The 12379-nt window shown below is 42.1% G+C and overlaps 1 protein-coding gene across 2 annotated transcripts in view; it reads left to right on the top strand.

Moving 5' to 3' along the window:
• Positions 1-11837, top strand: part of LRIG3 (leucine rich repeats and immunoglobulin like domains 3) — a 51102-nt gene extending 39265 nt beyond the window's left edge. Inside the window, exons 12-19 of one of the 2 annotated variants that reach the window (XM_070370514.1) lie at positions 82-245; positions 2784-3104; positions 4904-5185; positions 6360-6812; positions 7785-7943; positions 9559-9702; positions 9794-10069; positions 11260-11837. In XM_070370514.1, coding sequence (XP_070226615.1) covers positions 82-245; positions 2784-3104; positions 4904-5185; positions 6360-6812; positions 7785-7943; positions 9559-9702; positions 9794-10069; positions 11260-11504 — 2044 coding nt within the window. In that variant the 3' untranslated portion in view covers positions 11505-11837. Of the gene's footprint in view, positions 1-81; positions 246-2783; positions 3105-4903; positions 5186-6359; positions 6813-7784; positions 7944-9558; positions 9703-9790; positions 10070-11259 lie in introns of both variants that reach the window. The other variant, XM_070370513.1, reaches the window with a different exon arrangement.
• The last annotated feature ends 542 nt before the right edge of the window (positions 11838-12379 follow it).

The raw sequence follows: 12379 nt of genomic DNA, 5'->3' as shown, positions 1-12379 counted from the left end.
GTTAATATTTACTTGAATTTAGTTTACTTGTAGAAATCTGCATTTCATACAAAACAGATTGAATGTAATTACTCTACTCAGGCACTTAAATACATCAAGCCTTTTGTGCGATTGCCAACTGAAATGGCTCCCACAGTGGGTGGCGGAAAACAACTTTCAGAGCTTCGTAAATGCCAGTTGTGCCCATCCTCAGCTGTTGAAGGGAAGAAGTATTTTTGCTGTTAGTCCAGATGGCTTTGTGTGTGGTGAGTGGAACTGTGGTCTTTGCCTTTTATTCATTTTTCTTTTTTTTCCTCCCATTTGTCCAAAGAATGGATTTGCATAAATTTATATACCCTAAATGAGCTCTTATTTCTGCTGAGGTAGATGAGAATGGATCTGTAGTTTGCTGATGATTGCAGTTTTTATTTTTTTTCTGTAATTTCTTCCTCTTTGTGTTGGCATCAGGGTGGTCTGGTGGAAAGAGAGTGATGTTATCTTGAGAGAATTGGAGGATAGCAGCAACCCTACTACGTAATTGCAGGTCCCTAAATCTCAGTCTTCTAATCTGTGAAATGGGAATACTGCTGTCTGCCCTCCCCAGATCCAGGGGTTATTGAGAGGTTCTCTTGAGTTCAGTGAAGAGACTGACTTGAATCTTGTGCAGATGTTTACAGGGAATAGAAAGAGACAATTATTAGCTAGTGATTTATAGACTACTAAAAATTTTATTGTCATTGTTCAGCCGCTAAGTCGAGTCCAACTCTTTGCAACCCCATGGACTACAGTATATCAGGCTCCTCTGTCCTCACCTGTCTCCCAGAGATTGCTCAGATTCATGTCCATTGAGTCACTGTTGCTATCTAAAATTTTACTGTTGGTGAGTAAAACATTACAAGTAACAGAAGGTTTGAGTTTATTATAAATAAATTTAAGGTCCATTGTTTTATTACACATCTAAGCCTCTTAGCATAGATGTCTGCTTACCCAATTTCAGAGAGCTAGTTAGCAGATCTGGCTCAGATACCCAGGTTTCCATCTCTCTGGTGCAGTCTCCTGTTTACTGCATTCAGTTCAGTTCAGTTCAGTCGCTCAGTCGTGTCCAACTCTTTGCGACCCCATGAATCGCAGCACCCCCGGCCTCCCTGTCCATCACCAACTCCTGGAATTCACTCAGACTCAGGTCCATCGAGTCAGTGATGCCATCCAGCCATCTCATCCTCTGTCGTCCCCTTCTCCTCCTTCCTCCAATCCCTCCCAGCATCAGAGTCTTTTCCAATGAGTCAACTCATTTGCCTTTAAATTTTATTTAAAACTGCTTTGCCTACAATTGTTTAGTTAACTACAAGAAAAACTTTTTTTTTTTGCATTGCTTCATTAAGTGGTGCCAACAGTTTCTGCAAATAAAATATCTGATGTAGCTTTTGGATCTAAATAAGCATTTGGCATTCGTTTGTAAGGGCCTAAGCTATTCCTTTTCCGTGGTCTTTATTTCTGAGTTCTCTAGTCTCAAGATACAACTGTTACTTTGAGAAATACATAGGTGTAGGTGTGTGTTTTTGTGTGTGTCACATCCATGGATTTTTCACTCCCTCCATTGTGAATCTGAACCTTGATTTACCAGATGAGAATTCTAGAACAGTCCTACAGAAAAAGAAACCATCCTGGTTACAACATGCAGGTGTGGCATTGGAAATTAGCTGCATTGGAGTTGTCAAAGGGTTCTCCATACCCTGTTCATACACACACATACACACACACACACACACACACATGCGTGCATCATTTTTTCAGTGCACCCAAATAATATATTTGGTTGATTTAAGATGCTTCCTTCTGGGTGTGGACCATCTCTGAGAAACTGAAGTTCAGAAAGGTAACTTTTCCAAAAAGTAACAGAACTAAATATAACTGTTTGTAATGACAGAGCTGCTTATCTGTAATTCTAATGTAGCTCTGACAGTGCAGTGCAGCGGCCTGATGGACTGTCCACCCTAAACTCCAGGCTGGAACCAGGGGCCCACAGAGAGCTTGAGGGATGCTTTGTCTTTCACTGCAGGTTTGTTTTCTCCTGCTCTACCTAAAAATGACTGCTCTTTGGGTTTCCTCGTGGCTCAGATGGTAAAGAATTTGCCAGCAATGCAGGAGACCCAGGCTCTATCCCTGGGTCAGGAAGATCCCCTGGAGAAAGGACTGGCTGCCCACTTCAGTATTCTTTCCTGGAGAATTCCATGAACAGAGGAGCCTGGCAGGCTGCAGTCCATGGAGTCTCAAAGAGTTGGACACGACTGAGTGACTAACACTTAATAAGAGTTCTAGTTTTGGTAAATGGAATGTTTATTGCTGTCTTTAGTGATACGGATTATCATAATTGAAATTAGATTTCTTATTTTTTTGCTTCTTATTTGTGGAGAACATGGGGGAAAATGCAGTTCCTGATAGTGGCATTTAAAGGTGATCCATGAGCCTGAACGTGTCTTAACCAATTTCTTCTTGTATTTCTGCAAGAAAAAAAAAAAGAAGACAGGAGGTCTGGAGTAAACTGTATTCCAAAATATCAGTCTCCTCTCAGTTGGTGATGTGTAAATAGGTCTCAGTCTCTATTTGGAATGAATGAATGACTTTATACACTCTCTCCCAGCCTGTTGTTTCAACACTGGGACTGCTAGTCCATCTGTGAAACATACACAAAGTGTAAAACCTAAGCCACTGTTTGTTTTGAGTTTCTTGGTGTTCCAATCTGAGTAGCATTTGGACTCTCAAGCTTTAAAGCTGTTTTGTTTCTTCCTCTCCATTTTGAACAGATGATTTTCCTAAACCCCAGATCACGGTTCAGCCAGAAACGCAGTCGGCGATAAAAGGTTCCAATTTGAGTTTTATCTGCTCGGCTGCCAGCAGCAGTGACTCCCCAATGACTTTCGCTTGGAAAAAAGACAATGAACTACTGCACGATGCTGAAATGGAAAATTATGCACACCTCCGGGCCCAAGGTGGCGAGGTGATGGAGTATACCACCATTCTTCGACTCCGTAACGTGGAATTTACCAGTGAAGGGAAATACCAGTGTGTCATCTCCAATCACTTCGGTTCATCCTACTCTGTCAAAGCCAAGCTCACAGTAAATAGTATGTGATCTGACTTTTCCTCTTGCATTTAAAGATACGTTTTTATGAAACAGAAAGTACCTGGTCTCTTCTCTTTCTCTTATTGCCAACCCTGTCCTCTGCTCTCAGAGTCCTCCACCTAAACCCTGCCTTTCCCTACCTCTCAACTCCACATTATTAATATTCTTGGTATGTGTGCCTGAGCTAGCTGTTCTTGTATTGAAGACCCCATGCTTATAACCCAGATAAACCATACACTTTTTGTTCTTTGAGAGTTCGTGGTGTGCTTGATCTGATGAGGAAGACCATGAAGAACAGAGTTAAAGGATATCACCTTTTTCTAAAACTCAGATATAGTTGATTTATAGTTTTGTGTTAGTTTCAGGTATGCAATAAAGTGATTCAGTTATATGTATATTTTTTCAAATTATTTTCCATTATAGGTTATTACACGATATTGAATATAGTTCCCTGTGTTTTATGGGAAATCCTAGATGCTTATCTGTTTTATGCTGTTGGTATCTGTTAATCCCATTCTCCTAGTTTATCTCTCAGCCCCTTTCCCCTTTGGTAACCATAAGTTTGTTTTCTGTGTTTGTGAGTCTGTTTGTTTTATATACGTGGATTAATTTGTGTTATTTGTTTAGGTTCCAGATATAGGTGATATAGTCTTTGTCTGTCTGACTGACTTCACTAGTATGAGAATTTCTAGGTCCCCGCCCATGTTGCTGCAAATGACATTATTTCATTCTTTTTTAATGACTCCTAGTCCGTTGTATGTATATACCACATCTTCTTAAATCATCTGCTGAAGGGTACTTGGCTTGTTTCTATGTCTTTGTTATTGTAAATAGCACTGCTGTGAACATTGGAGTACATGTATCTTTTAGAATTCGAATTTTCGTCTTTTCTAGACATGTGCCCAAGGAGTGGAATTTCTGGGTCGTCATAAGGTCACCGTGTTTTTAGTTTTTTAAGAAACCTCCATACTGTTTTCTGTAGTGACTGCACCAGTTTACATTCCCATCAACAGAACACACCACCTTTAGCTTAGAGATCTCGGTTTGAGTCCTGCCTCTCCTGCTGTCAGCTGTGGGACTTCAGCAAGTTGCTTAACCTCTCTGTATCTCCATTTCTACATCTTTCAAATAGGAATAATAGTACCTACCTTATAGAGGTATACTTGTGAAATAAACTGATTTGTGTAAAGGACTCAGCAGAATGCCTGGAATAGAGTAAGTGCTCAGTAGATGCAGTAAGCAATTAGCTGCTGCTGCTGAGATGTCTCAGCCTGTGCTTTGTGTGGCAAGTAGACAGTTTTGAAGTTTATCATTTCATTGTTTTTATTGTCCATAGTAGAAGATATGGCTCATTGATGTGTTCATTCCACAAATAACTGCTGAGGCCTGACACATAGAACAGAAAATTGTAGGGTAAAATGCATGTCTAAAGTCATAGAATGTTAGAGCCAGGAGGAACTTTAAAAAAAAATAAAGAGTGGCTAGGGTACAGACAGATGAACTGATTTGCCTAAGGTCTCATAGATAATTATTAAGGAAACTAAGTGGCTGGAAAATAGCAGAAAGACCATCAGTGTGAAGCTCAGGTGACCTGTTTCATCCTGACTCGGTCATTTCTGTACCTGTGTAACCTTGAGGAGCTTCTTGATCACTCCATCTCTTGCAGTTGGAAACAACCCCTGTCTCACTATGTCAGGGACATTTGCAAGTATCCCAAAAAAGCGGGGGCTGAGGGGGGGATGAAAATGAACCCCCTAACTCCAGAATGCTAATGCCCCCATGTTGTATTTCTTATTTCAGTGCTTCCTTCGTTCACCAAAACCCCCATGGACCTCACCATCCGTGCCGGGGCCATGGCCCGCTTGGAGTGCGCTGCGCTGGGACACCCAGCCCCTCAGATAGCCTGGCAGAAAGACGGGGGTACGGACTTCCCGGCCGCGAGGGAGAGACGCATGCACGTGATGCCTGAGGATGATGTGTTCTTCATTGTGGATGTGAAGATAGAGGACATCGGGGTGTACAGCTGCACCGCCCAAAACAGTGCCGGCAGCATTTCCGCAAATGCAACTCTGACTGTCCTCGGTGAGTGGATGCTTTCAGATTCTGTGATGCATATTAGTCCTTAGGATACCAGCTCACCCAAAGGCCCTAAGAAGTGCCAGAACTCGGAACGGGGAGGGCTGATCTGTAGGACAGTGCCCTTTCCTGGAGGCGACACTGGCTTCTCAGAAGCTTTCAGGTCGGGGAATACATCACACCTTCAGACCTGTGGGCAGTGAGATGAATCTGCCCCCTCCCTTCTGAGGAGGGAGAAGAGTAATGCTTTGATGCTCTCCCTTTTTTCTGGAATTACCTTTCTCTACTCTTTCCATTATACAATCTGTACTTAAAGTCTTAACAGTTTAAAGAATATAAAAAAAAAAAATAAGTATCTGAATAAATTCAGAGGGGCCTCTTTTCCTCAGCCTCCCATACCACTCTGGAAATGAGTTCATCCTTTATCATTTACTTTGTTGTTCTTCAGTCACTCAGTTGTGTCCAGCTCTTTGCAACCCCATGGGCTGCAGCACGTCAGTCTTCCCTGTCCTTCCCCATCTCCTGGAGTTTGCTCAAACTCATGTCCATTGAGTTGATGATGCCATCCAACCATCTCATCTTCTGTCTTCCCCATGTCTTCATGCTCTCAATCTTTCCCAGCATCAGGATCATTTACCTAAATAGATGCCTTCTAAAAATGTGAGCATGTTAATCATATATGTATATCTTTGAAAGAGTAAATCAGGGTAAACCTTATGAACACCAAATAATAAAAGTAAATTATTTTCAGAATTTTAATACAGGTGGGGACATCTAGCACTAGAAAGTTTCCCTTTAAAAATTTAAACATTCTGATGTTTTTCATCCATCAACACACCCTTGTGCTTAATATTATTTTTATGCATTTTCTATTTCTAAAATATGTCTAAAATGTTTTGCTTTGCCTGACTTCCATCATTCCCCAACCTTGCCAAGAATGAGGGAGACTAAGTGAGAAACAGTAAATATTATCCTTAACTGGTGTTATAAGGAGATGACAGCCAAGTGATGAAATGAAAGCCCAGATGTCATCCATGTTCAAGGTTTTAAAGAGGCATGGGCGTGAAGCTGTGGGAGAATCCAGTTTCAGCTCCCCTTTGAATAAATCGAAGCACGAGGTCTTATGCTGTGTAAACCCTAACTTCATGTCAGAGATTAAAAGCCTAACTTGTCATTTCAGAGACACCGTCGTTCTTGCGGCCCCTGTTGGATCGAACTGTAACCAAGGGGGAAACGGCTGTCCTGCAGTGCATTGCAGGGGGGAGCCCTCCCCCCAGGCTGAACTGGACCAAGGATGACAGCCCCTTGGTGGTCACCGAAAGACACTTCTTCGCAGCAGGCAACCAGCTGCTAATCATTGTGGACTCTGACATCAGCGATGCCGGGAAGTACACGTGTGAAATGTCTAACACCTTAGGCACTGAGAGAGGCCACGTGCGCCTCAGCGTGATCCCCACCCCAACCTGCGACTCCCCTCAGATGACGGCCTCGTCCCTGGATGACGACGGCTGGGCCACTGTGGGCATCGTGATCATCGCGGTGGTTTGCTGCGTGGTGGGCACGTCACTCGTGTGGGTGGTCATCATCTACCACACACGGCGGAGGAACGAAGACTGCAGCATCACCAACACAGGTGTGTCCACAGAAGCCTGGCACGGGGCGCAGGAGTCGTGTGTGTGTTTGTCCCGCCGAGATTTGCTTCTGAGTGTGTCTGTCGCAATCTGAGGCCACGTCACAAGGGTGACTCATTTGTTTCAAGCTGGGCAACTATGGTTAGCTAAAAATAACACCCCGGCCCAGAATAAAGCTGATGGCTAAAGATGAGTGCTTTTTGTCGGAACTTCATCAGAACAGCATGTGGGCTGTGAAAGCCCATGCAGAGCTTCGGGTAGCGCACACCCTCAGATGCTGGTGGAGGGCCAGAAACAGCCTTCAGTCATGAGGCTTACCCTCGGCCATTGTCTTGGCCCTTGCCAGCACATGTGCATGTGTGTGTGTGCAGGCATCTAGGATAAAGGGACTTTGATTGTATAGGCAAACTCTTGTATCACTGAATAATACAAAGTCAGGAATATGGCAGAAATCAAGCTTAGATAGTATCTAAAATACTGTCTCATGAAAATTATTTTTATCTTTGTAAGCATTTGTTGTCTTTGAAAGTTGGGAGGAGTGGGACTTCCCTGGTGGTCGAGAGGTTAAGAATCCATCTTCCAGTGCAGGGGGCTCAGGTTCGATTCCTGGTCAGGGAACTGAGATCCCCACATGGCGCAGGGCCACTAAGCCCATGTGCCACAACTAGGGAAGCTTGGACAATGCACCGAAGAGCCTGTGCACTGCAGCGAAAACCCAGTGCAGACAAAAATTTAAAAAAATAAAATAGAAGTAAATTTGAGAGGAGGATCCCACAGCCCACAAAGCAGAAAATCAGCTGAGGTGCCCCAGAGCAGCAGAGCCCTGGTGTGCTGTCCATCAAGACGGTTTTGCAAGGGTAGATTGATTTGATTTAAACAGAAAACAAAACAAAAGCTTATATACCATTCATCGGGGGAGCCTGTGTGGCAGTTGTGACCATTCTTGGTTCATAGAACACTGTTGTTGATTACAGATGAGACCAACTTGCCAGCTGATATCCCGAGTTATTTGTCATCTCAGGGAACATTAGCGGACAGACAGGACGGGTACATCTCCTCAGAAAATGGAAGCCACCACCAGTTCGTCACTTCTTCTGGAGGCGGATTTTTCTTACCACAGCACGATAGTAATGGTACGTGTTTAAAACGGAACATGGGCTATTGGCATTTTGAAATAACCCTTTGGAAAGTTCAAATATGATGTTAATTTCCACAGGGAATTGATAGACTCATATATTTAGGACCTGGCCCAAAATCACTAGCAAAGCTGATATTAAATAGTTCTAAGCCTTTCTTTTAAATACTAGAAAAATCTTTGTTTCTAGCAATAAAAGAAGACAAGTAGCTTAGGTAAAATTTAATTCCTCCATGCGATGTAGTATTTCCTTTATGTTGTAAATGTTCTTTGGCCCTGAATGTTCTTCTTACTTCAGTGACACTAACTGGTGTCATGCATGGTCTCAAAAGTCAAATGATTTAAAATCATTCTGTTAGAGACTTATAATTCTGACTCTCACTTTAAGAACTGTATAAAGAATTGTAATGGAGGGTGCATAATATAAGAGCATCAGCTTGGTTCAAGGCCCACTTCAGACACTTACTCCCTGTGTATCCTTGGGCAATTATAATTCTTCCCTATTAGGTTGTTGTGAACACTAGATAAAATGATAGTATATGGTGCTTGGCACATATTAAGTGCTTAGTAGAAGCTATTGACATTTTAGCATCTTTTCTCACAAGTGTTGATTGAGTATATGCTCTGTGGTGGACTCCATAGTTCGGAGGGAAGAATGTTTCCAGTTTTACAGTTTAGTCAGCAGTGAGACAAAAAATTCAACAAATAATTGCAAAGAGCTTGACAAGGCAGTGATCGAGAGCATAGAGATAGAAGAGAAGATTGAAGCATAAAAGCAGTTGTTCTGATTAGACTCATTTGCTTGCAAAGAGCAGAAGCCCAAGCTCACTTGAATAGAGCCAGGTTTACTGAAAAGGGATTTTAAAAAGTAAAGGGACAGAACTGGCGCATGATAGTGCCGTGTCTGCTGGGTGCTGGGGCTGGAGGTCAGGCCTGTCTCAGAATAGAGACAGCCAGTGGTATGAAATCACATTCTACACATTTGCTTCTCGCTGAGACCACTCCCCACAAGGACTTCCCAGTTCCTGCTGCCCGGGTACATGGTCCATTGTGGCATCTCTCACCCTCATGATGTCTCTTGTCCTTCAGCTGCTGGGTCCCCTGCTAACCAGAATATCATTTCTGGGTTGCTTAGCGCAGAAAACTCATGATAGGTTTCTGTTTGTTTTTTTTCTTTTTGGCTGACTTCATCTTTGAGCCGGGCATTAAGAGGTCATTGGTTAAGTGCCAGTACCTCATCCTGGTCATCAGTGACTTTGTGGAGGAAGCAGGCAGCGCTGGTTTGGTGGCTCAAACCATCGCTGCTTCAGCCACAGTGTCCATGCATCGATCGGTTTCTCTTGGAAACCAGGGGGTGGGGTCACCGATGAGGTTAACACATCCAGTTCAATGGTTCATCAAGTTCTCTTCTAGTAAGATATCATAAACTTATTTAATCACTAATCTATAGGCATCATTAAATTTTGAAAAAACCCTTCTGTAAATTTCTGCAGTATTTCCTTTGTATAATATTCTGTCTGAACTTTTCATCTATAAATATGGAAACTCAAAAGTGAAGGGATGGCTGAATGGTAATTGAACTTACGGTTCAGTGATTAAGACGTGTTTTAAAGGGACATGCCACATTGACAACAGCAGTGAAGCCGATGTGGAAGCTGCCACAGACCCGTTCCTTTGTCCCTTTTTGGGACCCTCAGGCCCTGTGTATTTGAAGGGGAGCGTGTATGGCTCAGATCCTTTTGAAGCCTATCATACAGGTATGTAGTTTTCATTTCTTGAGTTCTGTTTCCTGGAGAGACCTCTAGAAGCATTAACTCTGTCTCCCGATATTGTCCCCATTTTTAAAAGGTTATGGTCCTGACCTGAGATCAGCTTTAATGGACCACTATGAGCCCAGTTACATAAAGAAGAAGGAATGCTACCCATGTCCTCATCCTTCAGAGGAATCCTGCGAGCAGAGCGTCAGTGATACAGGATGGCCTTCTCATGTGAAGAAGTTACTCAGCTCTTCTTATTCTCAACATGAAGGACCTGGAATGAACAACTTATGTCTGAACAAGTCTTCTGCAGATTTTAGTCCAAGTCCAGAGCCACCATCAGTTACTTTGAGTAATTCTTTCATGGGTAAGTTTATTAAATTATTAGATACCTTGACTCCAGACCCACATTGCAAGTTGCACGGGGGAGAGCCATGAGAGTTTTGAATGCCAGATGTGAAGAATAGTTTCTGGTGTGTATATGTATCTTTTTTAATGGTGCTGTTGTGACATCCTATTAATTAGTATCCTTGTTTCTAAAAGCAGAGGCAGACATGGGGATTTTACTTGATTAGGTATTTAATCCAACACTAAGCCTTAGGAACTTTCTGGGCAACTCTGTGTGTGGCATCGCCTTGAAGACAAGAGTTTTGGAAGTGACTGAGGATCGCAGTTTGTCAGTCATGTGGAAAACGTGGTTTTGGGCTACAGCAGCCTCTGGGGTGGAGTTGTGTGCACGGCATGACTGCGGTTTGGGATGTCTGCTGGCTTATAACTAAACCCACAGTCAGAGTGCAGACGGCGTCCTACCTGGCAACAGCCACTCGTCAGCCAGGCTGGGCTGCCTCCTACAGAGGAGGCTGTTGGAATCCTAAAGCCCACAGGGGTGGCCGTGGACACTGGCTGACACCGAGATTCATTTCTGAAGTTTTTAGTCTAGTGCATGAGGACGATTGAGTGGAAGAACTGAGATCATCTTTTTGCTGCATGGAAATGTGGAAAAATGAACCACAACTTCTAAAAAAAAAATTAGAATTTTTAAGGATTTTACCCAACTTTAAGAAATGTCATGTTTTCTCATGGTATCATTATTTATATTCCTTTTTTAAAAAATGAATAATAATTTTTATAGGGCCTAGGAGAGAATTTGCTACTGAGGAAGAAAGGGCAAGACATATGGGTTATTTTGAGAGAAGCTTTCTGTGCTGAGGCACAGTTTACTTGTACATGGTGGAGAATGGTGGGCTTTTAGTGAATACAGGATCTGGAACTTCTATTGGGGAACTTGCTGCTGATAATATTACTATAGGTCCTGAAAGTAGAAGAGAAGGGCTGCTTGTATTCAGTGGATGTATGTGTCAGAGGGGTGCACACGCCTTCAGCCCCACTCTATAAGGTCTCTGTCCATAGCACAAGAATATAGCCATCTACCTGAATCCCATAACATGGACTTGAAAGTTCCACCCATATTTACAGGGAAAGATGCCCCTTCATTTGAAATGCATTCTGTTGATTGCTCCAAAAGAGCCCTGTGCTCAAGGGGTTTCTTTTTTTCAGGAACATTTGGAAAGCCTCTGAGGAGACCTCACCTGGATGCCTTTTCAAGCTCTGGGCAGTCATCGGATTGTCAGCCAAGAGCCTTTCACTTGAAAGCTCGTTCTTCCCCGAACTTGGACTATGAGTCAGAGGAAGATGGGAAAGAAAGGACAGATTTTCAGCAAGAAAATCACACATGTACCCATAAACAGACCTTAGAAAGCCACAGGACTTCAAATTTTCAGTCTTTTGACTTGGACACATAAACTAATGAGACCAAGGACAAGTTCTAACATACTACCTCAAGTGGACTTTTATTTAAAAGAGAGAGAGAAGCCTATGTTTTTAAATGGAACTATGAATTTTAAAAGGATAAAATGTCTTATTTATACAGATAGACAAAAATTACAAAAAGGCATAAAAATTTTATACTGGGAGTATCTTTCATATAGGAATACCTTTACTATTTTATAACTTTGCTTTATGCAGAAAATATCTTAATGTAAATTAATGGTATAAATCCATGACTATTTTATGTATTTTTATAATGCCAGATTCCTTTTTATCGAAAATGAGTACTAAAGCATTTTAAACAATAACTGTCTTGTACGTTTTTTGAATAGAGGTCACTCCATTTTATTTTGCATGTTCTTAATAAAATGTCTCATTTTGATCCCAAACCCCATCTATCCAATAACAATCTTCATTGTTTTCAGCGCATTTTAGGCATAATTAGTTCATATTATCATGTCTCACATTGGTGGAAATTACATTCAGCACATTAAAATATGAGCAAGTGATCATTCTGCATACCTCCTGGGGTTGTTGTATTATAGACTCAAATCAAATTAGTGTATGTGAAAGCCCATTGTAAAATGAGAGGGAGCTACGAAGGTTTGAGGTATATGTATTGATTTCTTAACTCTACAAACAAAAAGATGTGTGGTTGCAGTCCAGTGTTATATAGTACAACCACCGTTGCTTAAATCACTGCTCAAGCCATGTTTCCTTAATTATCATAATACTTTATGTGGTCTAATGCTTTGTGCGTTTCCAGATAGTTTCACATACCCCATCCCTTTAATTATAACAAGACGGTGGTTTATTGCCCATTTCTATAGTTAAAATGTCTGTAGCAGAT

This window comes from Bos mutus, chromosome 5 (genome assembly GCF_027580195.1).
Source record: "Bos mutus isolate GX-2022 chromosome 5, NWIPB_WYAK_1.1, whole genome shotgun sequence".
Classification (NCBI taxonomy): domain Eukaryota; kingdom Metazoa; phylum Chordata; class Mammalia; order Artiodactyla; family Bovidae; genus Bos; species Bos mutus.
Note: the sequence above shows the minus strand (reverse complement) of the source record. Positions and strands in the feature narration are given on the sequence as shown.